The following is a 26,502-nucleotide window of genomic DNA, read 5'->3' on the forward strand; positions in this document are numbered from 1 at the left end:
CAGTGGGGCCCAGACAAGCTCCTCAGCCCAGCCCCTCAGCCCTGGCTCTGGCCTGTCAGACAGGGGTGCTGGGCCCAGAGCTCAGGTCTTGGTTTGTAAATCAGGGCTCATGGCTTTCATTCCCACTGGGCTGCAGGGTTCAGCTCTCAAGGGCTTCACCTCTCCACACTGATGGGCTGGGGACATACAATGACCATAGGCTGGAGGGTGAAACCCTCTCATCTGTATCAGGCTGTTTGCATTGAGCCCCGACTGACCTGCAGAACGTATCAACATGGACAGCTTAATGTGACATGCATAGTGAAAGGGGCATCCCCGCACAGAGCAAGGTAGTGAATGAAAACAGTTCTCAGAGTCAGACATTAGGGTGCTCAAGTGGAGCTGTGTGTGTGGGGATTGGGGAGCCCCAGATAACAGGGGTTTGCGGGTCTGGACAGAGGGCTACCTGCAGAGTTGTGGCAGGGAGGGAAAGGCTGGGCTAGCAAGGGAATGGGGGTCAGGAGAGAGGGGCACTGTCAGAGCTGGGAGAGCCTACGGGTGGGATAGCAGGGGTGTGGGTTTGGATTGAGTGGCACCAGCAGAGCTGTTTGAAGCCCGCACCTTGGACAACACACCTTTCATTTTGCCACTCCCCAGCCCATCTGGCAAGTTATTTCCTTTTACTCCCAGTTCTTAGGAACTTCTAATGAATGGCTTTGTTTGCTGAATGTCCCCTCCCATATCTCATTGGCCACCTGCCTGGCTCGGCTCCATATAATGGACACCAGAGCAGGAGGATGCTCAGCAGCTTTCATCTCAGCAGGGATCTGGATCCATCTCTCAGAAAGGAGTTCCAACCCAGGACAAGGTGAGTTAATGACCCAGCTGAGGTCAGGTGCTGACGGGTCTCCAGTGTTCAGCGTGAGGGTCAGCTGATATTCTCCTGAATTCAAGTGGCTAAAGCTGGAGCAGCTAGGACACAGAACTCCTGGTCTTTATCCCCAGCTCTTGGAGGGGAGTAATATCTAGTAGTTAGAGCAGTGGTGGGGCTGAAAATCAGGACTCATGCCTCTAAAAAAGAATCTGTCATCTAGATATTCAAGCAGAGGGCTCAGCAGACCCCACTGTGATTCCTCTATGGACTATAGGAGGAGTTTACACCATTTCAGATCTTACCTCTGAGCTGCAGAATTTCAAAACACAAAGCAGGTGAGAGGGGTTGTGACAGTTCATGCAAAGGGAGGCTCAGAGCTCAGGCTCTCTGTTCATTTTAAAGTGTCTCTTTAAAGGGGAATAAAATAAAGAGGCTGGGTTGGGAGGACACAACCACCATGAGGCGACATTCAGTGTCCCATGCTGTGCAAATCTGGGTTGACCATCTGACCAGCGCTACTTGCGTCCCCTGAGTGATACTTAGAATACACTGGAGCCTAGTGCATGAGCTGCTACTGCTGGAGGACCATGGACAGGATTTCCTAAAGCCCAAAAGGAGTTAAGGGATCTGTTAGAATCATAGAATCATATGGTCACTTAATCTAACCCCATGCCAACATGAAGGATTTGTTGTGCCTAAACCATCCAAGACAGGTGCATATCCAGCCTCCTTTTAAAGCCTCCATCGAAGGAGCTTCCACGACCTCACGAGGCGTCTATTCCATTGTCCTCTTCTTCTTACAGTAAGGAAGTTTTTCCTGAGATTTACTCTAAATCTGCTTTGCTGTAGTTAGAACCCATTGCCTCTTGTTCTGCCTTCTGTGGCAAGAGAGAACAACTTTTCTCCCTCTTTTTTATGTCAGCCTTACAATTATTTGAAGTCAGCTGTCATGTCCCCCCTTAATCTCCTCCTTTCCAAACTAAACATACCCAGTTCCATCAGCATTTGTTCATAGGGTTTGCATTCCATCCCTTTGATCATCTTGGTCGCTCACCTCTGGAGCCTTTCCAGCTTCTGTATATCCTTTCTATACATTAGTGACCAAAATTAGACACAGTACTCCTGCTGAGGTCTAACCAGTGGCGCTATCACCTCCTGTGACTTGCATACTATGCCTCTGTTAATGCAGCCTAAAATTGTATTTGCTTTTTTTGCAACAGCATCACATTACTAACTCACATTGAGGTTGTGATCCACCACAATTCCCACATCCTTCTCAGCAGTGCTTCTGCCAAGCCAGTTGTCCCCCCACATTCTGTATTTGTGCATTTGTGTTTTTTTCCCTAAGGATAGCACCTTTTATTTGTCTTTGTTGAATTTCATTTTGTTATCTAAGCTCAGTTCTCCAATTTATCAAGATCCCTCTGAATCATACCTCTGTCCTCCAAAGTTTTGGCAGCCCCCCACCAGTTTTGTGTCATCTGCAGATTTGATCAGTATGCTGTCTGTTCCTACAGCCAGTCATTAATAAAGATGGTAAACAACACTGAACCCAAAACAGATCCCCATGGAACCCCACTTGAGACCTCCCTCCAATCTGACATCATTCCATAAATAGTTCCTCTTTGTTTGCAGTTGCTTAACCAATTATGTATCCGCTTAATGGTAGATCCGCCAAGCCTGCATTTCTCAAGCTTACTTATCAGAAAGTTATGTGGGACTGTGTCAAAAACTTTGCTGAAGTCCAGATATATTATGTCCACCTCATTCTCCACCTCTATCCATTTCTTTTGGGATTAGAGCACGTAACTCTTTCAAAATCCAAGCTCAGGTTCCCCATCTGGAAGATTCATAAACCTCTGGGGATCAGCTACGAGGGAGATAGAAATATAATTAAAACCAGTGGTATTCAGAGAAATGCAGAATGGCTTCTTGGAGCTTCTCTTATTCATACCAAGAGGGCATTATTTGTTATTCCATATTAGTGATTTTAGTGTTCAGTCCCAGATTTCTCCACTGTAATTTTCTACTGGAGAGTTGAAATTCAATGTGTGGGTTATTGTCAGTAATTTGACATTCATTGCTTGTTCTAATTTCCCATTTTGTGTGTGTGTGTGTGTGTTATTTGCCTGGAATAACTTCATTTAAATCAGTACGATTAAGGGTTATGGCTAAGGAATTAGGGGACATTGGGGGCAAAATCCCACTTTCATTTACACTTGGGTAGACTTTTGGAGTTAGTCACTGCAATGGGGTCAGGGCTGAGGTCTGATTTCACTCCCCCCCATAGGTAAAAGTTTCAACTGGGATGAAGGGCAGAGGTGGAAGAGCTGTCCGCTGATTTTGAGTAGTCACAAACCAGGGCTATAAAAAGAGCTCAGCACAGCTCAGAGAGGCTTTCAAAGATTATTATTATAGTGAGCCACAGTAATATGTATGTCGCTGTACTGTGCTGTGCCTGGAATTGTTTTTATGCACCCCGATATGCACCTTGTGATGCGTGCAGTGTGTGTAGTAATATAAGATTGCAAATGTACCTATTGCTATCATCTCCGAATGATGTCAACCCCAGACAGCATATGTTGTGAATTAACCAAAATGAATTAAGGTTCCATAACTAGATTTTTATTCCAAACCCAGGCAAACAGAAATATTTATTACTGAATGAAACACTATAAATACAGGGGAAACTATATTTGAACGGGAAAGAACAGTTAGTTCCATTTATTTGGTTATAACTAACTTTATCGGAAGATTAGGCTTGGGAATCTGAGCCATCATTCCTTTCTGTGATAGTAAGAGAGAAATATTATTACTAGGGTTTTCTTTTAAATCTGAACCTAATGCAACACCAACCATTTTTCTCTCTTCTTATTTATGTTTAGAAAGTGGAACTTCTAAACTAAACAAGCTTGATGTTAGCTTATTTTCTTTTACATTTCCAGGCTGAGATTCAGTAGGATTTGGGCTCCTAACTCCCTTAGACTCCTTTACAATTCCCACTCAATCTTTCAAAGCTACTATATTAAATGTTCCTTATCTCTGAAACAACCACAGAAAAAAGAAAACGGCTGTCAGCGGTTGCCTTGGTGCTCCCATCTAGGCGCTCCCTGAAGAGTCCATTTGCCACTAAAGGAAGAACTCCACAACACCAAGAGCTCTACGGGGAAATATGGAAGAAGCTATGGAGAGATTTCTGAGAACGGTAAATTATTTGTCATACAGAAACTTGTCTTGTTCAACCCAGAATAGATTTCTTTCAATTTGACAAAGCTTTTTGCAATTTTTGAATTTGATCAACCCAAACTGATTCTCCTCCCGCCCAATTTCTCAGAAATTCCCATGAACTGAAAAATCAGTCATATGCCCAGCTGTCTCCCCGACCTTGGCTGAAGTTTCTAGCTACAGCCATGATACAAATATAAAGAATGAATCTTTGAGGCACTTGTGATATCTGCATCCAGACACCACATCCACTCCCTCATAGTCTTTGGAGAGATGAGATATTTTATTGGCCTTTTATTTTTTGGCAGGATGATGTTTCCCAGAAGCTCTCAGAGGGTGAGAAAGAAGCCACTAGGAACAGAAAAGCAAAAGTCCTGAAGTGCCTTGAGAGTCTCTGCATTGACTGTAATGAGGTGTGTGTGTGGGGGGGGGAGCGGGGCAATCATGCCCCAGAGCACTAAGGAGAATAATCTAGCATATTAGCCATGCGGATGGTGATTGAGGTGCCCGATACAGTGGGAGGAAATGTCTCCAAAATCCTGCCCCATGGAGATGTTCCCCTTGAAATACAACATTCCCAAAGCACCAGGGGGCAACCAACGGACACAGACATACAAATCTTACGTCCTTTGGCAGGGCTCAAACTTGGGGAACCTTCAGTGCTAAAACCACAGGCCCATATCCCTTCAGCTGAAGGAGTAACACCCTTAGAAGGCAGTAAGGGGTTTTCTGGGGCTAACCTCTAGATGGCTCCATGCTCATGTGAATTCAATCAGGGCTTACTAAAGACCCTTTCCAGTATGTGTATACAGCACTGTGGTTTTGAAGCCAGCCAGGGCCTGAAGCAGAGAACAGACAGGAAGGGGACATTAGAGCTCTCAGTGTGGTGCATAGCTAGCATTGGGTGAGCTATTGATACTTTTTTGACTTAGTAATATCAGTAATGAATAGAGATTATATAACATACTTTCTACATGTATCATAGCCCCCTCTGATAGTAAACCACACAGAGGGTAAAAGCCACCCACTGCTGCCCACCTTCTATGGTTACTCTGTTAGCTAGCATGGTAGAGAAATGTGAGGAACATCCCCGGATCATAACTCATCAATGAAAGGTGATGGTCCTTGGAGGGATGTGAGCTCCTGTGGACTTGACATATTTGGGAACATCTTCCCTCTGAGGCTTTGCAAATGTCAGCCTCTGAGGCTTCCACTGCTTCCTCCTCACAATATTCTTCCTTCACCACTAGGGAGAGTGACCTGGGTGTTTTGGTGCTCAAGGTTCAGTCTCCACTGGTGACTCACTCATCACTAATCTTGTTAGTGCATTAGTACTACAGTGGGCTCACTTTGCATTCAACACATTTTAATGAAAAATTGTTATTTTGTGAACACAGAAATGTCCATTTTTAACAAAAAAATCAAATGTTTTTGAAATAAAGAGCACCTAAAAATCTACTGGAGAGTAGACAGGTGATGGGGTGATCATTTTATGGGGTTTCATGTTTTGGACAGCCCCCACCCCTTAAATTTTTGATGAACAATTTGGTCCTTCCAAAAAAAGAAAGCAGATTTGTATAGGAATAAAAATCATTTCTTGAGCAGCTGCATTTCGTACGTTATTTTTTGGACACAAAGACTAGTCCTCCTACATTACACACATTTGTTCAGATGAACAAACTCACTCCCGTTAATCATGGAGAGTAAGGGGCATGAACACAGAGCACAGTACAGAGCACTAGTAAGTTTGAGCCCTATTTCAAGTCCAATGGAAATCTAAGGGAGTTAGGCACCTAAATTGCTTAGGTGCTTTTGAAATGCCCCCTAGGCCCTTGCCTGCATCCCTTTGAAAATTCTGGTCCTGGTCTGTATGTTGGTGCATAGGATTTTAAGCACAAAGGCCCAGAGGTTCAAAGAGCTCTAAGGGCTACTGGGCAACCACTATGTGATTATGGCTGAAAATGCAGATAAGATGCATTTGCTCTTGGCTCAGGATGGGACACAGGTCACTGGGTACCCGATAAGGAGGCTTCCTAACATCAGGCAAAACAGTCTTGGAACTCGAGGCTTTCTCTGTGAATTTCTTAAAAGGATCTGTACCAATAGCTGAAAAGCAGCGATCACTCAGCATTCCTAGTTCATTTGTCATTCCCTCTTTCCTCCCCCAGGATAACATGCCCAATATCGCTGTCCTAGGATCAGGCGGAGGTCTGCGGGCCATGATAGCCTTTCTGGGAACCTTGGTGGAGCTGAAGAATCAGGGCCTGTTGGACGCTGTCATGTATCTGTGTGGGGTATCGGGTTCCACCTGGTAGGTGCATGTCAGTAGAAGGGAGAATGAGCCAGTTTTCCTGTACAAAGTTGGTGATCACTGGGGCATTCTTATTATTAATTAGCTCTGTACATTTTCAAGGCATTATGAGTGAGATTTTCAGAAGCACCTAGTTGTATGCCTACATTGCAATCAGGGGCTATGATGTAACAGGCATAGACATACCTGAGCTAGCTTTAACCTTGCTAGCTGGGGAACCAATAGCAGTGAAGCTCTGGTGCTACAACATGGGCTGTACCAGACTGCATTAAACCCTGAGTCCGTACCCACGCAGCTCACCCACAGTGACATCCATGCTGCTGCAGCTTCGCTGCAATTGGCACTCAAGCTGGCTTGATCAAATCTAGCACAGGTCTGTCTACACATGCTGCTGTCACGCCTCTGAGTGCAGCGCAGACACACTCTCAATGACTCACCCTTTGACTTGCAATGAGATTTGTGTTCGTAAGTCACTTTTGGAAATCCCACCTTTAAGTAGGCAGGAAATGGGTGAGAAATGAAACAGAGGTGAAGGTCACATGCAAGGTCACACAGCAGGTCAGTGGCAGAGCTGGGGCTAGAACGCAGGTGTCTTGAGCCTTAACCCAGTGCCTGCTCACTGGGCATCTGCCTCCTGGCCAGGCATGGAGATCTGTTGCTGGGGCCTCAAGGTGCTGGGTGACATGGTTAGAAGATGCAGGGACATTCTGGGCAGACTCAAGAGCTGGAGAAGCTCAGTGGAGACTAGAGAAGCGACGTTTACAGCAACCAAGGTGGCAGAGGACAGGCTTCCAGCACTGGGAACAGTGAGAAAAGGGCAATCTGAGGAGCTTGTTAAGGGTTTGCGGTTCATTGGGGTTTACCAAGAGATGGAGAATACACAGAGGGAAGGACAGGGAAGATTCAAATGGGGCCCCAGTATTGGGTCTTGGGAGAAAGGAAGAAGAGTGGAGTTGTCCACGGAGAAAGAGATGGGAAAGGAAAATCTTCAGACGCTTCTAGCTGATCAGCCAGGGCCAGAATCAGTTTCTGTGCCTGCTGCGTAGCACCTCACTCTGAGAGTCACTCAATCGGGGCGAGTGAGGGGGGCAGAAAATGAGATGGGTGAGCGAGAGTGGCCTAGTGAAATGGGCAGTGTGTGTGTGTGTGTGTGTGTGTTACTATTGCCCTCTACTGGGTGAGATCTTAATTGATCCTCCCCATGTCATACACCCTGTATTGGCAAAGTAGTTTCCCCATTGGCTCAAGAAGGGCCGGGTCTGGTCATACTTATAATGACCAGATTAGTGTGCCCACCACTGCTTTCTGTTGGGTAGAGTCAGAATTATTTACCGTGCATCATAGGTCCTACAGAAGCAGATAATGGAGTTTCTCCATAGCTCAGAGTGGCAGGGGCCTTGGCTTTCAGCAGATGATCTTAGCTCTATCCCTGTTATTGCCATAAATTTCCCAGTGGACATGGTGACAGACAGCCATGGATGAAGTCCTCGTTAAGTCACAGATTTGTTACAATGCCAGGATGATAATTAGAATCTCTTGCATGAAAAATAAAGGGTATGACGATTAAAAGGGGGAGGGGGAAGTCCCCATCCTATCCTCTCGGTCTCAGCCATAGCTGTGCTTGTTCATTGAAAGGTGCATGTCCAACCTCTACAAAGACAAAGACTGGACAGAGAAAGTGCAGGTCTTGGAAAAACGCCTGTGTGATACACTTCACAATTCAGTTCCTATTGAAAAGGAGTTTACTATTGCGATAAAGGCAGCTGAAGATGAACTCTTCTCTCTGACTGATGTCTGGGCATCTTTCTTTGTCTATTCTGCATTGAAGCAGGTAGGTTGCTGTTTAACTCCAGAATGGTTCCACTAAAAAAATCACTGGATTTACTTAATATATTCCTTTGTTGTTCTCTCTCTCTCTCTCTCACTCGCTCTCTCTGCTGTACTTGATATTAACTCCTGGTAATATTTTAAAGCTATCTAAACCCTTAGGCAACTTTTTAAATCTCAGCCTCTTACCATGAGCTCTCAAACATCACTGTCGTATCTGAACATTTCTAAAGCAGGTTTAGGAGATTTGGATACTCTTTCCCATTAAAACTAGTGGGAATTTGGCCTCTAAATCCCTTAGGTTGTTTTGAAAATCTCAACCTAGCATCTGATCCCCAAATCCTGACCTTTCCAGAATATGAATTGATGAACAGAGAGCTAGAAGGCATGAACATCTCAATCCTGGCCTTGAATTTTTAATAATGGGCTCTTCAATCTAGCAGAGAAACATCTAACACGATCCAGTGGCTGGAAGGTGAAGTTAGCCCTGGTCTACACACAGCCCCGGGGTCGAACTAGGGTACGCGAATTCAGCTACGTGAATAACGTAGCTGAATTCGAACTACCCTAGTTCGAATGACTTACCCGTCCAGACGCCGCGGAAGCGAACTCCGCGGCTCCACGGTTGACTCCGCCAACTCCTCCTGCTGAGGTGGAGTACCGGAGTCGACCGCGGCGCTTCCGGAGTTCGAACTATCGCGTCTAGATCAGACGCGATAGTTCGAACTCCGAGAAGTCAAACTCGCCGCGTCGACCCGCGCGGTAAGTATAAACGTACCCTTAGAGAAATTCAGACTGAAAAGAAGGTGTACATTTTTGACAGTGAAAGTAATTAACTATTGGAACAACTTACCAAGGCTTGCAGTAGATTCTTCATTGCTGACAATTTAAAATAATTATTGGATGTTTTTCTAAAAGATTATTCAATCCCAAACTATTTTTGGTAGGTCTTAGGTCCTTTTTTTTTTTACTTTTTAAAAATTTAGCTAAATTTTCAAATGAAATATCATTTCAAAGCAAAAAAAAGTTGAAATGTTTCATTTCAATGAAGCTGAAATAAACAATTTAAACTTTTTCACAAGTTTTTTCTCAGAAGAAAGAATTCATCAAATTTGACTTGAATTCACAAATAATTTCAATGCTCTGAAAATGAATTTTTAATTGAATGTACTGTTCACAGAAAGAAAATTGCCTGGCTTTACTGCTCCCTAATTGCTATTAATTTTGATGGAACTGAGGCTGTCTCCACTGGAGCTTGAAGTGTAATTCCCAGCTGGAGGAGACACACCCATGTGAGTTCTAATGGAGACCCTAGGCTTAATGGAGACCAGCAGGCTTAGCCCCTACCATGCTAATATGGCTATGTCTCCTCAAGCTGGTAATCAGACCTTCCTTCCACAGGATAGATGTATTCTAAGGTAGTGATCTTGCTTAGGTGCTTTCGAAAAGCCCATTATGTGCCAATCTGCATTTTTAGGTGTGTAAATACTTTTTAAAACCTGCACCTAATTCCCTTAGGCCCATTTGAAAGTCTCCACCATGGACTGTATATACTCTGTTGTTTGTCCATACAGAGCACACTAGAATGAGGGAAGATGATGATGGTCTCAACAAAAAGGGTGTTTGTAATTCCTAGCCTGAACTAATTAGTCAGGGATGAATTGCTGGGAACATCACCAAAACTTGTGTCTTTCTGTGCTAATCAATTCTTACCTTTCCAGTATGATGAGACCAAATTATCTCAACATGATGATGCCTCCAGAAATGGCAAAAATCCTTACCCTATCTACGCAGCAATAGAAGCAAACCAATTGGACAAAGCAGGTGAAAACAGCCCAGGTAAAAAAGAATATATATATATATATATATATATATATATATATATATATATATATATATATATGTTTTGCATAAACCTGTCAAAACTCTCTCTCTCTCTCTCTCTCTCTAATTTTCAATCAATTTTTTTATCAATGACTTTACCAAAATGGTTATTGATGTTCTTCATTTTCCAAAAAAACCCAGGTTGGTCAATAAATGAAAAATTCCCATAATTGTTTCAGTAGTGACTTTGAAAATGTTTTCAATAAAATGTCTATCATATACATTTGTGATAGATTGCTCAATACATGTTAAAAAGGATCAGTTTTGAAAATGAAAAGAACTTGGAAAACTTCAGAAAATGTGAAATTGTGTGCCTTTTTGAGTAGCTCTACAGTTAAATTTATTACTTTTGGATTTGACTCATTTTTTCTTTATACCTTTGGTCCAAGTTAGGGATGGGTGGTTGGAGGGTGGATGGAGAGGGGCTGTGGTTGCCACAAGAGGAATTCTGGGATATCCAAGGACAGCACATGCTGACTTAGGAGGGAAACATCAGATAGAGGAAGTCACTATAGAAAATGGCATGAAAATGACCATGGGTGAAGGAACAGGCTGAAAAATTATATGGGATTCACTGGTGGAGTGAAAAAATTGAGGGGGTGAGAACTGAGAAATTATTGCTATCAGCCAAGAAGGGGACAACAAGGAACTGGCTCTATCTATATTTCACAGGGACCTGGTTTGAATTCACCCCCCATGAATCTGGCTTTCCCGGTCTGGGGGCTTTTGTGTGCACTGAAGACTTGGGAAGCAAATTCAAGGATGGGATTCTGAAAGAAAAGAGGGATGAGAAAAATATCTGCTACCTGCAAGGTAAGCTTTGAAGCCGCTTATTCTTAGCCGATTGATAGCTATGTATGTAACCCTTCTGCCAGGTGGAGTTGGCAGTAGCAAGGGCTGGGTTCAATATCCAGGGGTCCCTCTTAACAATATAACACAGAAACTGGCTCAAGCCCCACCCAACAATCTGGTAAAATTATACACCACTTTTGGGCGCTCCTAAAGAGGCAAAACTTCCCCTCCTGCTGGCACCGAGCCTGTATATAGCAGAGAACTTTTAGTAAAAGGGGAACGGAGCCCGGCATTAATTTGGGAAAACACCACCACTGTGATTTGAACACATCTGACCATGAGCTAAACTCCCGCTCCAGAGTAAGTTGGGCAGTGTCCTTGGCCTCTGTTTCAAACTTTGCCATGTGAAAGTCCAACAAACTGATGTTCCTTTAACACACCACTGTCCTCTCCCTCCACCTCACCCTGCTCACAGCTGCTGCCCTTGGTCCCTGGAGACCCAGACTTCAGAGGTGTGTTCACATGAGCTCACCTCCCAGCCGGGGAGAGAGCAGGGTGGGGAATGTGGAGCAATACCTCAGCTGCTGCTGTCGCTGCAACTAGCTCACAGTTGCTGTCCTTCACTCTGTGCCCCTTCTGTCATTCCTCATGCCACAGTTCACTGCACCCCTGCCATTGTCTGCTCTGTCGCCGATGGCCCTGCACCCTCATCATCTGCCTCCCCACTGTGACCTCTGCGAGTCAGTCTCTTGGGGTTCCACCCGGCTCCCAGTGACTTCAGCAGCTAGTGGGGGAACCTCCCTGCTAGTGCAGACTGGGCCGTCTCTTCCCCCAAACACTGTCCCCTAGCAGCCCTAAGGCTCAGCACTTGACCTGATTACCAGTGGTTTAGCTTTAGTGATCACTTACCAAAACAAAACGCTCTCAACTGAGCCTAATCGGCTCTACATTTAAACAGGGGAGAGGGGCAGGTCAAATGTTGCCTAGGACTCTTAGAGCCCACCCCTCTAGGCAGAACCACCTGTCCCCCTCCCACACCCTCTCCCCACTGGGATCTGGCATCAGAACCCCTGCTTAGCGAGTGCAGTTCAGTTCATTTGGGCTTGACCCCCGCAATAAGGGCAGGCTAAGCACAGTTCTGCTGCCCTTTACTCATACAATCACGACAACAGCATTTCATGACCCCTGCATTCAATACTGAAATGATTTGTAACCCAATACCAGACAAAGTTGATCACTTGGGCAGGAAACCTCGGCAGATTGGGTGTGTTTATGTCCTGGAACCTTTTCCCTCCAGCTTATCACTAGCTGCCAGGGGAGAGCTCATTCAGACCTTGCTGATAGATAGATAGATAGATAGATAGATATTGCAGGTCCACCCTGTTATTCGAATGCAGCATATTATAGACCTGCTTGGAATGTTTCAACCCTGTAGGTCTCATCCCAGTCTCAGAGCTCTCTTCCCAGCTGCTTGTATCTACCCAGCTTTTCTTTCCCCCATCTTCTTTCTGTACCCTCACCCCTATTTCCACCTCACTCATGACATTCACTCACATGTAACTGCCTTTGCTCACCCTTAGCCATCATCTCATCTTTTCTTCAACCCAATTAGCTCGTCCTGAAACAGTTAGCTTTTGTATAGCAAATACATCCCATCCACAGATCTAAACACACTTTTCAAAAGTTTGGTGAGCATCAACATACTCATTTTACAGAGAATGAGACTGAGTCATCGAGAGGGGAAATGGCTTTTCTAAGGTCATAAAGGTTGGGAATGGGAAGTAAAAGAATAGAAGTCAAGTATCCTATGTCTAAGCTACTGCCCTTTCAGTAGAACTGGGATTTTCTAAGACATCAAGGGAAATTAGGAAGCCCAATTTGCATTGAATTCCAGTGGGATTTGGGCATCTAACTCCCACAGTCTCCTTTGAAAATCCCAGCGGGGAACATTCAATTAGTTAATTCCTATTAGTTAATATACAGTGTTTGCATGTCTTGGACTTCTATATTTATTTATTTGAATTGGAAATTTCCAAAGGGTCTAAAAGGGTTAGGCAATTGTGTATGTGTGCAGGGATTTTCAAAGGGATAAAGGATAGTTATGTACCCAACTCCCAGGCAAATTCCATGGGCTTTGGAGATGTGATTTGCTGAAAGGACTTAAGTGCTTTAGGAGTCTAAGGATCATTTGAAGTCAATGGGTGATGTCTGCTCCTAAGTTAGTTAGGTACTTTTGAAAATCTCATCCCTTATTCACTTTGAAAATTCCAGCTTCATTAATTCATTCATACACATTTGTACTATACCAATCAAACACAGCCCATCCTAGGCTATGGGTGCCTTTGACAGTACTTCAAAATGCATCTCCTAATGTAAAACAAATCCAGGAATTATCCTTAGAAAACAAAACAAAACAAAAAAACCCAAACAAACAAATAAACAAACAAAACAAACAAACAAAAACAAACATTCTAACTCTAAGGGTAGTGAAGCTCTGGAACAGGTTTCCAAGGGAGTTTGTGGAGCCCCCATCACTGGAGATTCTAAAGAAGTTGGACAAACATCTGTTAGGGATAGTCCAAATTTACTCGGTCATACCTCAGTGAGGGAGGATGGACTAGATGACAGCTCAAGGTTCCTTCCAGCCCTACATTTCTATGATCCTGAAATAACAGTAAGCCCAGCAGGATTTAACACACCCACTGTCAAGACCACCACTGCCTCCTGAGGCTGCCCTGTCTCACCTAGCTCTCAACTCACTACTGGACAGGAATGTTACAAATGTTATCAAACGCTCTGGGCAGGGACTGTCTTTCTGCCTTGTGTCTGTACAGTGCCTAGCACAATGGGGTCCTGCTTCATGGCTGGGTCACCTAGGCACTGTGATACTGCACATACCAATACTCACTATTAGGACTGGTTGAAATTTGGTATATCCTTTCCACAGGAAATTTGGACATTAGTTTCTATTCCGAATCAGGACTAAAACACAAAATTTCAACCTTTCTGACAAAATGATTTTCATTTCAGGTCAATTAAAATGTTCCATTCTATAAAATTGAAATATTGTCTTCCTATTTCTACTTTTGAAATATTGTCTGTTATAGTTTCATTTACACTGTATTATGCAATCCAATCAATTTGGAAATGAAAGGTCATTTCAAAATGAAAAAAATATAGAATCATAGACTATCAGAGTTGGAAGGGACCTCAGGAGATCATCTAGTCCAACCCCCTGCTCAAAGCAGGACCAATTCCCAGCTAAATCATCCCAGCCAGGGCTTTGTCAAGCCTGACCTTAGAAACCTCTAAGGAAGGAGATTCCACCACCTCCCTAGGTAACCCATTCCAGTGCTTCACCACCTTCCTAGTGAATTTTTTTTCCCTAATATCCAACCTAAACCTCTCCCACTGCAACTTGAGACCATTACTCCTTGTTCTCTCATCTAGTACCACTGAGGGTAGGTCTACACTTACCGCGCGGGTCGACACGGAGAGTTCGACTTCTTGGAGTTCGAACTATCGCGTCTAGATTAATGACAATGTAAAAAAATACAGTATTTTGTTCATTTAAAGTTAAGATTTTTCTGTACATTTTTAAAATTTACATTTTTTTATACATTTTGTAAACTTTTGTATAAGTTTATAAAACCGAAAGCATATAACATTTAGGAACTTACGTCACCACGTGCTCCGGTCGACTCCAGAACTCCCCCACTGTAAACGGCAGTGGCGGAGTCGACCTTGGAGCCACGGACTTCGATCCCGCGGCATCTGGACGGGTGAGTAGTTCGAACTAGGGTACTTCGAATTCAGCTACGCTATTCACTTAGCTGAATTTGCGTACCCTAGTTCGACCCCCCTTCTTAGTGTAGACCAGGCCTGAGAATAGTCTAGGTCCATCCCCTTTGAAACCCCTCTTTCATGTAGTTGAAAGCAGCAATCAAATCCCCCCTCATTCTTCTCTTCTGCAGACTAAACAATTGAAACGTTCTGTTCTGATAAGGTCAACTTGATTCATTTCACATTTATTTTTAGAATGAAATGTCAAAAATCAACAAATTCCCATGGAAAGTTCAAATTTTAACAAATTTGCTGATGCAAAGCATATTTCATCAGAATTTTTTTGACCATCTCTACTTACAATAAACTTTTTCAGTTATGGATCAATTTGTGAACTAAATTTCAAAAGCACATAACCCATCAGAGACTGGCCTGCTAGTGCCCTCTTGACTTTTCTGCTAATGGGGCTCCTGTCCAGGCAACTCCTTACATTGTATTAAAGGGAAAGGCCTTGATTCTTTCTTAGCTGCATTATGGTAAATAAGGTCTCTTCCTTCTTGTTTTCAGGCTTATGGGGAAGCGCCCTTGGAAGGATGGAGGAAAACATTAACTATTTAATAGGTACAGACATTTCTGTGTGTTGAAGGCAGGGTCGGGTCATCGATGGAATCGGAACAGGTCCCCAATGGAAGAACTACCACACCATTCTGTAGCAATGATCCCAATGCCCGACTCTTTATCACAGTGATACTGTTGTGTGTCAAACAGTCCCTGTATTAGCAGTAGCCTAAAGTAGCCCATGGGTGACTGCCAGTTGTGGATGGGTTGGATAGTCAAGGATGCAGAAGGGAGACTGAGCACCCAACTCTCATTTTTGCCTTTCATAATCTCCAGCATTCCAGATAATTTCCAGATTATTATAGCTAGGGCTGAGGTTTTCTTAACTGATGAGGGGATTTGGATCCTAATTTCCATTAATGTTAATAAGAGTTGGGCACCATCTAATCTCATGCTTCGGGGCTTCAGCCAGTCACTGGCAGCAATCAGGAAGGAATTTCTTCCCTGATGCACAATTATAATCTGTTTTATTTATTTAGTTAGTTATTTTCCCACCACTAAAGATGGGATACAGCTGGGGTAGGTCAATGTTCTGATGTGGTACTGAGAATTCTCTTTCTAGATGCCTGGTTGGTGAGCCGTGTTCAGAGTCCAATTAATCACCAGATTTGGGGTCAGGAAAGAATTTCCCCCCAGGTTACACTGGCAGGACCCATGGGGTTTTCTTAACATTTCTCAGCAACATGGGGTGTGGGTCGCCTGCTGAGGTTATATGAGCATGTCTCACCTAGTCATTCTCTGCCATTGCCAGGATCTCTGCCTCAGGTGCGCCTCAGTCTTTCCTGTTCTCTACCCGTGGCACACAACAGCTCAGTCTCCTGAGCAGTGCCTTACTTTAACTGAGGTCCCTGGTCTCAGCCAGAGGTTTCTGTGTGAAATTTCATGGCCTCTTGGTCTCAAACTATATGAATCCATGAAATTATGAAATTCAACTCCTTTATGCATCTTTGAAACTCTCAGTTTAGAACAAATCCAGATTTCAAACTTCAATCTGATTTTGCAAAGGTTTAGCCTTTGGGGCAAATTCTGGCCTCACTTACACCTGCACATATCAGGAGCAAATGATTAGCAAGTGGTGGAATTACCTCCACTTCATACCTGTGTAAGTGACATCGGACTCATTGTATGGAGGTATCAGGGAAATACAAAACTAGATGATCGGTTACTGATGATTGTAAAGGGAAGCAAACACTCAAGGACTGCCCTCAAGATTTGTGGTGGTGATTTGAAAACAATAGTGATCAGATAATATCTAGGTTACAAAGCCCAGATAATGATAAATTCTAAGGCTTGATTCTTGTTTCAGGCTTGTTTTAACTGGTTTAACCTCACAGTGAGAAATTGTGTCATCATTTACACTACCATAAATCAGGAATAATGCCAGTGAAGTCAGTGGAGTTAATTTGGAATATAGCCACATAATAAATAATAAAATAATACACATTTTGACTAATCAGTTTTCCACCAGAAAATCATAATAAAAAAGTTTTGTGGGAATATATTAATTTTGATATAATTTTTTATGGAAAATTTTTAAAATGCTACAAAAAAACAAAGTGGAATATTTTGTTTTGACTTTATCATTTTATTCAATTTTATATTTTCATTTGGTTTCACCTTATATTTATTTTTTAGCTAGGTCGCTAAAAATATCACATATTACCCAATATTTTATATTATATATTTATATAAATTTCTATTACATTATAATGCTTCACTGTTGTTGAAAGAAAATATTTTAGTAAGGTCATTTTGATAATTCTGAATTGAAATATTTCACAATTTCAGTTCTCCAAGATATTTTGATGTTTTGACTTTTTTGCACCAATTTGAGATGAAAACAAATCCCAGAGGTTGGAAATTCTGTTTTACACCATTGCAAATCATATGAAAATCAGCTTTACATTTCATAACTCGTAATGTGATTTCCTAGATTATATGGTTAGCGTCCTTAGCTATGAGAAATGACTAATAACACGTGTTCTGTTTTCCATTGCTGAGACCTTCTTATGGAAATATTCCAGAAACTAAGAAAATACATGTATGCAGTAAATGAAACAGGTGGGTCATTGTATTTCTGGAACCATGGACTGTTTTTTTTTAAAAACTCACCCTGGGTTTATCTTGACATTACTCCATTGCACTACAGCCCCACCTAGTGTAGACACAGCATACACTGACAGAAGGAGTTTTTCTGGTGTTATATGATGAGTACTTCCCTCAACAACATTAGCTATGTAGACAGAATTCTTCCATCTTCATAGCTGCGTCTACACTGAGTTTTTGGGCAGGGGCAGGAGTGGATTTGGCATAGTAATGTGCGTGTTTTTTTCACTCCTGTGACCAATGCCGGTATGCCTTATAAGCATAGGGTATGTCTACACTACCCGCCGGATTGGCAGGTAGCAATCGGTTTATCAGGGATCGATATATCGCGTCTCATCTAGATCCCTGAACGTGCTCCCGTCGACTCCGGAACTCCACCAGGGTGAGCGGCAATAGCGGAGTCGACAAGGGGAGCCACGACCATCAATCCCGCTCTGTGAGGACGGGCGGTAAGTCGAAAGAAGATACTTCGATTTCAGCTATGCTATTCCCATAGCTGAAGTTGCGTATCTTACATCGACCCCGCCCCCTAGTGTAGACCAGGCCATAGATCGAGCCAGAGAGGAATCAAGCCTTTTCCATTAATGACATATGTGATTTTCATGGGTCTCAATGAATGTTAATACTCATAGTCTCTGTTTGACAAATGCTTGCAAGGAAGAAAATTACCCTGAAACCTCATATGTGATCTTCTCTACATGGGGAATTGTACAAGTTACCCAGCTATAGGTATACCAGAATAACCTTCATGTGGACACTCTTGTTCTGGTTAAGCATGGCTTTCTCACATTAGCTTAAACCATTTCCTGTGAGATATATGCTAAACCAAAAAAGGCAAAACTAACTCTTCACAAGAGAGTCATAGCCTACAAGATCAGAAGGGAACACTGAGACCAAGTAGTCTGGCCTCCAGTATAACAAAGGCCAAAGACCTTCCCCAAAATAATTACTAGAGCAGTTCTTTTTAGAAAAAAAATCCAGTCTTGAGTTAAAAATTGGCAGAGATGGTGAATCCACCATGATCCTTGGTAAGATTTCCCAGTGGTTAATTACTCTCACGGTTAAAAAAAAATGTATTCTTTATTTACAATGTGAATTTGTCTAGCTTTTATGTCCAGCCATTGGATCTTGTTATACTGTTATAAATATCTGTAAGTAACTACATTGGGAGCAAATCCCAGATGAGTCCAGAAGTTCTCTTATGGCCTGTATTATATGGGAGATCAGACTAGATGATCACAATATTCCTTCTGGCCTGAGAAGCTATGAATAGTAATGAAAGAGACCTGCTGTCCTTCAGATACTTCCTCACCCACCTAGTTTCTCTCATATCCTGGGCCAATATGGATATAACAATACTGCCAACAACAATGAATTTTAATGCAAATGGATATATTTTAAAAGCACACTGTTCTGAAATTTAGGCATATTAGTACCTTAAAAATCCTGGTCAAGTGTCCAGTTCCCACTGGTGCCTTTGAAAGTCTTCACTCTTAAGTCATTTGGCTGTGATTTTCAAAGAAGATCAAGAATTAGGTGCCCACATGCCACTGACCTCCATGGGTACCTAACTCCCTTAGCATTTGTTCTAAATCTCAGCCTATGGTCCAGATATTTAAAGATATTTAGGCACCAAATGGGATTTTCAAAAGCTCCTCGGTGATTATCTCTCATTGAAATCAATGATTCTGAGGCAGTTAGGAACTTCTGAAAATACCACTAGGTGCCTAAATATCACTAAAAATCTGGGCCAAACTGATTACCCCAAGGCCAGACAGGGAATCAGTGAGGAGCCAGGAAAAGAGGCCAAATGTTTTTCTGATCTCCCTGTGGTGGGAGGTTTGCAAGCAGAAGGCATTTCAAAGGTCTCCCTGTGAAATCCATGGTTGAATGTTCTGCAGAAGGAAAATTCTGACTTTTCAAAATTTAATGAGCATGAAACCAAACAATTTCAAAATGTTTGAAAAAAAATTATTTACAGGTCAATCAAAGTTTTCCCTCTGTTCTGATTTAAACTTTTTAAAATGTGACTTTATATTCTATATTCATGTTGGGGGCTAAAATTGAAACATTTCATTCTGATAAGGTACATTTCAACCTATCAAAACACTTTGTTTCAATTCTCTTTTCACCAAAAAGAAATGTCATGAAAAGCAGTATGTTCCAAATTTCAACCGAAATTGATATGTTCCAGTTTGTCAAAATCAACATGTTCCCATGAAAAGTTGAAATTTGAATAAATGGCCATTTCTGATGCAGAATGTGCTGTTAGGAAATTTGAAACCAGGTCTACTGTGAAGTCATGAAGTACAGACTTCCTTCCAAGCCCTCATGACCAGACCTAATGCCAGAGTTCAATTTATTAACTTCTACCCTGCAAACCGCTTGCTGTATCCAATGGAAGACATTTCCTTAGATTCACCAAGTGTCCAGAACAGAATAACCATTCACTAGTGAGATCCAGCAACTGCAGGATTGGCAGTGTAGTCTGAGCTGTGACTTCTTATGGGCTCCATCCACCATTGCAACCCAACTCCACGTGGAGTTTCTGAAACTGGGATCCTGAACTTCTTCTAGGAGTTGGCCAGGGTGGCGTTATGAGTGAGGAAGAGAAATGCAAACTTGATGCAAGGGAAAGCTAAGGGGAGGGGCCAAACAGGGGTGCTGAACTATTCTGGTGGACAGGTGAGGATGCCTGAATTTTTGATGGGTTGGAAGGTGTGTGAGGTGGTAGACAGGGAGATGGGAATTCAACAATACTAATGGGCTGTTTGTTTGCCTTTTATAGGAGGTCTACGAGGACCACCAGGTTCTGTGCCTTTCAGCGGTAGGTGGACTTATCCCAGTAGGCACAAATTGCCTCCTCAGAGCTTAGTCAGCATGAAACTCCAAACCAGCTAACACTTGAGCATGGGGGAATTTCCCCCTGCCCTTCTCTGCTTGTACCTCTGGAGAATCCACTGACTGCAGGTTTGGCAGCGTGGCTGTAGTTACTTCCCCACCTCCACAGCCTGACAGATGGAGCTGAACTTTCCTTTAGAGCTGTAGGTCCAGGACCAGATGGGATGATGCTTAGTAGTGGTGGGTGCATTTGTCCCAGGAGGCCCAAATGAGCTCCTCAGAGCTTAGTCAGCACCAAGCAGCTGAAACCTCAAACCAGTTGCCAATTTGGTTGAACAACCATTTTTCATTCAATAAATTAAAAAAATTGTGAGACGCCCACATCAGCCCCAGATAGCTCACACCATAAGCCAGGTATCATTGGGAGGTGAGTTCTAACTATTGACATTCTAGGACACCAGGTACAGACAGATTCAGCAGCCAGGTGTCTGACCCTACACTGGAGAGTCTTTGGGCACTGGGGACATGAGTCTCACCTCTCTTCACCTCCAGGGGCTCACAGGACAAACAACTGCCTGCTGACCACATTATGTTCTCTTTCCTCCCCAGGTACTGATTGCACTTGTGCACATTGTCAGGGTGTCCACCACCTCTTGGAACTTCTTGTTCATGCCTCAGCAGGGAAAGACTGCGAGGGAGTCTTCAGGCAGCTGAAGGAAGTGTTGAAAGGCAAGTGGACCAGCAGGACTAAATTTACCACCTCTCCTTAATTATTTAGAATGGGATTTTCAAATGGGGTCCAAAGTCCAATTCCTTTGGTGTCTTAGGTAATGCCAGATATCATGAATTGCTGTGAATGAGTGAATTAATTAATTGTGGTATGCTCATTTCTATGACAACATACGTGTATTTGCCAATATTTTCCCAAATCCCTAAAGCTGTTCCAACAGACACAGGCTGAGGTTTTCAAAAGGGCCTGAGTTAATTAGGACCACCAATCCTATTGCTTTTCAAGGGGACCTGAGCACCAAAATTGCCTTGAACATCCCTGTATTCCATAACATATCTAATGAGTCTTCCATTCCTTGTCTCAAATCTAACATCATTTCACCCATTATTTATGCAGAGGAGAATAGCAACAATTCCTACCTGAAGTGCTGTGAAGTGAGTGAGACCTGGCATTTGAAGACCTTGGAAGAAAGGATTACAGAGTTCGCTCACCTCATCAGGATCTTTGAAAATGAAGTTGGAGGCAAGTCTTATAGAAAATTTTCTCAGTTAGATGGGGCTTTTTAAAGCCATCCAGCCCATCAATTTTCCAAATTATTGCTCCAGATGTAGGAGCAAAGAAACAGATTCGTTCTAAAAGGAAGAAAATGTAACTATTTCCTGCATAATTCATCATTTCAAGTGTTTCAGTTCTATCTGCTACTATTTTCCCCCTCACCTTAAAAGGGAAAACAAAAATTTATGATCATTCTTATGTTAAAATGACTGCATTTGAATATAGTGCTAATCCATGCTGAAGAAGAATGCTAGGAAAGTAAATAATTTTGCATCTTCTCTTAATAAGTTTTAAAAATGTATTTATTTTTTATTTTGGTTTCTGTTAGAACAAAGAAAGGTCTGAGAACCATTGACAATCATTCCAAATATATAATAATATGGAGTGACTCATGCAACATGCCATTGCTAACTGCTTTGCAATAATGAGCTTTGAAGAAGGTCCCACTTTAGTCTAGCTATGGGCACAGTTGGGTGCTAAACCTCAGAGACACCCCAAAAGGATGCTGAAAAATTCAAAAGAGTTCAGAAAAGAGCTACAAGAATTACCCAAGGCCTTGAAAAAAAATAGCCTCTTAAAGAGAGACTAAGGATGTTCAGTCAATTTAGCTTAAGAAAGGGTATGTCTACACTACGGGATTATTCCGATTTTACAGAAACTGTTTTTTGGAAACAGCTTGTATAAAGTTGAATGCATGAGGCCACACTAAGCACATTAATTTGGCGGTGTGCGTCCATGTACCAAGGCTAGCGTCGATTTCCGGAGCGTTGCACCGTGGGTAGCTGTCCCATAGTTCCCGCAGTATCCCCCACCCATTGGAATTCTGGGTTGAGATCCCAGTGCATGATGGGGCAAAAATAGTGTTGCAGGTGATTCTGGGTAAATGTTGTCAGTCAACTCCATGAAAGCAACAGCAGACAATCATTTTGCGCCCTTTTCCCTGGATTACCCAGGCAGATGCCATAGCACGGCAACCATGGAGCCCGTTCAGCCTTTTTTCACTGTCACCGTATGTCTACTGGATGTTGCTAACAGACGTGGCACTGCAACGCTACACAGCAGCATCCCCTTGCCTTTTGCAAATTAGCAAAGATGATTACCAGCCCTACTGTACCGTCTGCTGCTTTGCAAGTTGAAAATGATAGTTACCAGTCACATTGTACAATCTGTTGCTGTCAAGGGTGCTCCTGGCCAGCCTCGGTGAGTCGGTCGGGGGCTCATGGACAAAAATGGGAATGTCTCCCCAGGTCATTCTCTTCTTTAAGTTTTGTCTAATGGAGAGTCAGTCCTGCCTAGAATATCAGGCAAGTCTACTAAAGAACCAGAGAGGCAAACAGCCACTCTGGGTCAGAGCCCCAGACATCCCGCAGAAATGATGAGCTGCATGCCATTTTAGGGGGTGCCTCTGCAACAATGCCACCTGTTGCTTCCCTCCTCCTCAACCCCTCCTGGGCTACCGTGGCAGTTATCCCTCCATTTGTGTGATGAAGTAATAAAGAATGCATGAATAAGAAACAACACTGACTTTATTGCCTCTGCAAGCAGAGATCAAATGGGGAGGGGAGGGCAGTCTCCAGCTGCTATGATATTCGAGGCAGGAGTGAATCTCCATTAGACAAAGCTTAACAAAGAGAATGACCTGGAGTCATTACCATTTTTACCCAGGCGCCCCTGGCCGACCTCACCGAAGTCAGCCAGGAGCACTCATGGGATGATGATAACAGCTATCAGTCCTACTGTACCATCTGCCGTCTTCAAGGCCAAGGAAGGAAATGGGATGCTGCTGTGTAGTTCTGCAGCATCACATCTGCCAGCAGCATCCAGTAGACATCCAGTGATGTTGAAAAAAGGCGAGAAAGGATTTTTTCCCCTTTGCTTTCACAGAGGGAGGGAGGTGGTGTGGGGGACGACGACATATACCCTGAACCACCCGCAACAATGTTTTTGACCCTTCAGGCTTTGGGAACTCAGCCAAGAATTCAAATGGTTGTCGGAGAGTGCGGAAACTGTGGGATAGCTACAGTCGTCAGTCGCCCCTCCCTCCGTGAGCGTCCATTTGATTCTTTGTCTTTCTGGTACGCTTGTCTCAGGTCCTTACGTTTCATGCAGCACTGTGTTGAGTCCTTGTTGTGGCCTCTGTCCATCATAGCCTTGGAGCTTTTTTCAAAATGTTTTGGCATTTCGTCTACTGGAACAGAGTTCTGCTAGAACAGATACATCTCCCCATACAGAGACCTCCCGTACGGTCCATGCTGGAGCTCTTTTTTGATTCTGGGACTGCATGGTCACCTGTGCTGATCAGTGCTCCACGCTGGGCAAACAGGAAATGAAATTCAAAAGTTCATGGAGCTTTTCCTGTCTACCGGGCCAGTGCATCCGAGTTCAGATTGATGTCCAGAGTGGTCACAATGGTGCACTGTGGGATAGCTCCCGGAGGCCAGTACCGTCAAATTGTGGCCACACTAACATTAATTCAAAATGGCAATACCAATTTCAGTGCTACTCCCCTTTGGGGTGGAGTACGGATATACATTTGAGAGCCCTTTATATTGAAATGAAGGGCTTCATTGTGTGGATGAGTGCAAGGTTAATTTGGTTTAACGCTGCTAAATTTGAGATAAACTTGTAGTGTAGACCAGGCTAAAGAGAAGGCAAAAGGCTTCTTGACTACAGTGCATAAGCATCTGCCTGGAGAGATTTCTCAGAGCAGATAGGTCTTTTATTTAGCAGATAATGGCAGAGCCAGCTCCAGTGGCTGGAAGCTGAAGCTAGACAAATGCAGGTTAGAGGTATGGTGTGAAATTTAAACAGAGGGGGGATTCAATGCTTGCGAATGTACCTAGGTGTGTGGTGGATTCTCCATCAGCTAAAGTTTTTAAATATAGAATAAAAGTCACTTTTGCAAAGATCTTTTCTATTTCAACCCGGATTTATGTGACAGATGCAGGAGTTACTCTGTGAAATTCACTGACCTATGTTGTGCAGAAAGTCAGACTAGACATGGCCCTTTATGGACTTTCTATCTATCTATCTATCTATCTGTCTATCTATCTATCTGTCTATCTATCTATCTATCTATCTATTTGATAAATCTTTCTAAACATCTCCTTCTTCATTGAGAAGTTACATCATAAGTTCCTCCAACAAACACAACTGTGTCAGTATGTCATAGAGCAGTACTTTCTCAGCTACATCTTATTGCATTTTCGTCCTTAGCTGTGGAAACCAATGCCTCAAATTCTTCCCTAGAAATCCCTAGACAGTCAGTGGACATCCCAGAATCCTCATGCAATGTGCTGAAATTGGATTTTCCAGCGTAACAAAGAGGTTGCTGAATTCTACAACACTTTCAATTTCTGGGTGGATTTAATATGTAACCCCGTAGAGAGTGCATTCCAATAACCCAATAGCAAGGTCTAGATTTGCAATGGGGACATCCAATGGAATGGAACATAACCATCTATCCTGGTGTAGTTGGAAAAGAGATGGAGATAGTTGCTATGAGAAGACCAGGTAGCAGCAAGGCTATTTATAGGCTTGATAGGATTAGATATTTATTGGTAAACATTGATTTCACAATACACACACAAACCAATGAAAAATATTTCCATCGATGATAATCAAAATTTTCAGATAGGAAGCATAAGAAAAATGCTTCTTGAAAACTTATTTGAGTCAAGATCTAGTGATTTAGACTTTTGAATTAGGCTTGGTACAATAAATGGAGTTACAATTGAGTAGTAAAAACAGGTGTGATTTGTGGATTTAAGGATATTTACTTTGTATATTTTGGCAGTTTGCATTTTAACGGTTTATAAAGTTTTAACTTGCTGACTCTCCACAACTGCTGCCATTAAATAGTTGTCTCTCTCTCCACATTTTTTTAGAGCTGTGAAAATTTAAATAGATATAAATCTAAAAGAAAACCTATCAAATTCTGCTAAGCCTAAATATTATTATTAATAATAATGATACCTTTCTCTGATGTAGCAGTTTTCATCAGAAATCAAAGCACTTTATTTGAAGTATTTCATTATTTCCGTAGCACATCAGGAGAAGCAGACATATAGGACAGTGAAGTAACATGCCAAGTGTGAGATTGGGGGACATATAACCCAGAGCATTTGAGTACTACTTTAGTGCTCAGATATTAGGCCACTCTGCCTCCTTAGGTCATTCTATTAAGGGGCAAATTTCGAAGGCATTTAGGGGCATAAGGCTGCAGGTAGGCCCCTATTGGTATTTTTAAAAATGTTTAAGCCGCTTAAGTACCCAACTCCCATTATATTCTGTAAAAGGTAGGCCTATGCATGTTTGAAAATCCCACTAGGCACCTATATCCATCTTTAGGTGCCTAAATACTATTAAAACCCTTCACCTAGGTCCTTAGATTTCAAATAAGAACATAAGAACTGCTCTCCTAGATCAGATCGATGGTTCATCTAGCCCACTCTCCTGTCTATGACAGTGACCAGTACCAGACCTTCAGGAGATTGTACAGATTAGGGCAATTTTGGAAAGATCAACCCCTGACTTTCCGTCCTGGGTTCTGGCAGTTAGAGGTTTACGGTTGCCCCAAGAATGGCGTGTCATATATTTCACCTCTACTGTGAACTTTAGGGTACAGATGTGGGGACCTGCATGAGAACCCCTAAACTTAATTACCAGCTTCGCTCAGTATGCTGCCACCACCAAATGATTTAAACAAATTCATGGGAGAGTCATTTGGAAACTCTGTCTTCCCCCCAGATATTTTCCCAGTCTTTATCCCCCCTTTCCAGGCAGGATTGAGACTGATTCACCTCCCACCAATTCCTGGTGATCCCAGATCCAAAAAACCTTTGGATCTTAAAACAAGGAAAAAATCAATCAGGTTCTTTAGAAGAAGACTTTTAATTAAAGGAAAAGGCTGAAACGAATACCTCTGTGAGATTAGCATGCAAGCTACTCTTACAGACAACAGATTAAAAAACACAG

General features: G+C 42.8%; 1 protein-coding gene across 1 annotated transcript in view; it reads left to right on the forward strand.

The window, feature by feature from the left end:
* Positions 1-4,025: 4,025 nt before the first annotated feature.
* Positions 4,026-26,502, forward strand: part of LOC123347827 (cytosolic phospholipase A2 gamma-like) — a 36,247-nt gene continuing 13,770 nt past the window's right edge. Inside the window, exons 1-9 of the mRNA XM_044985017.1 lie at positions 4,026-4,058; positions 4,387-4,491; positions 6,247-6,389; positions 8,025-8,220; positions 9,938-10,055; positions 10,773-10,913; positions 15,243-15,296; positions 20,850-20,969; positions 21,367-21,492. Of these exons, the coding sequence (XP_044840952.1) occupies positions 4,026-4,058; positions 4,387-4,491; positions 6,247-6,389; positions 8,025-8,220; positions 9,938-10,055; positions 10,773-10,913; positions 15,243-15,296; positions 20,850-20,969; positions 21,367-21,492 (1,036 nt within the window). The remainder of the gene's footprint in view (positions 4,059-4,386; positions 4,492-6,246; positions 6,390-8,024; positions 8,221-9,937; positions 10,056-10,772; positions 10,914-15,242; positions 15,297-20,849; positions 20,970-21,366; positions 21,493-26,502) is intronic.

Source organism: Mauremys mutica, chromosome 13 (genome assembly GCF_020497125.1).
Source record: "Mauremys mutica isolate MM-2020 ecotype Southern chromosome 13, ASM2049712v1, whole genome shotgun sequence".
NCBI classification, from domain to species: Eukaryota; Metazoa; Chordata; order Testudines; family Geoemydidae; genus Mauremys; species Mauremys mutica.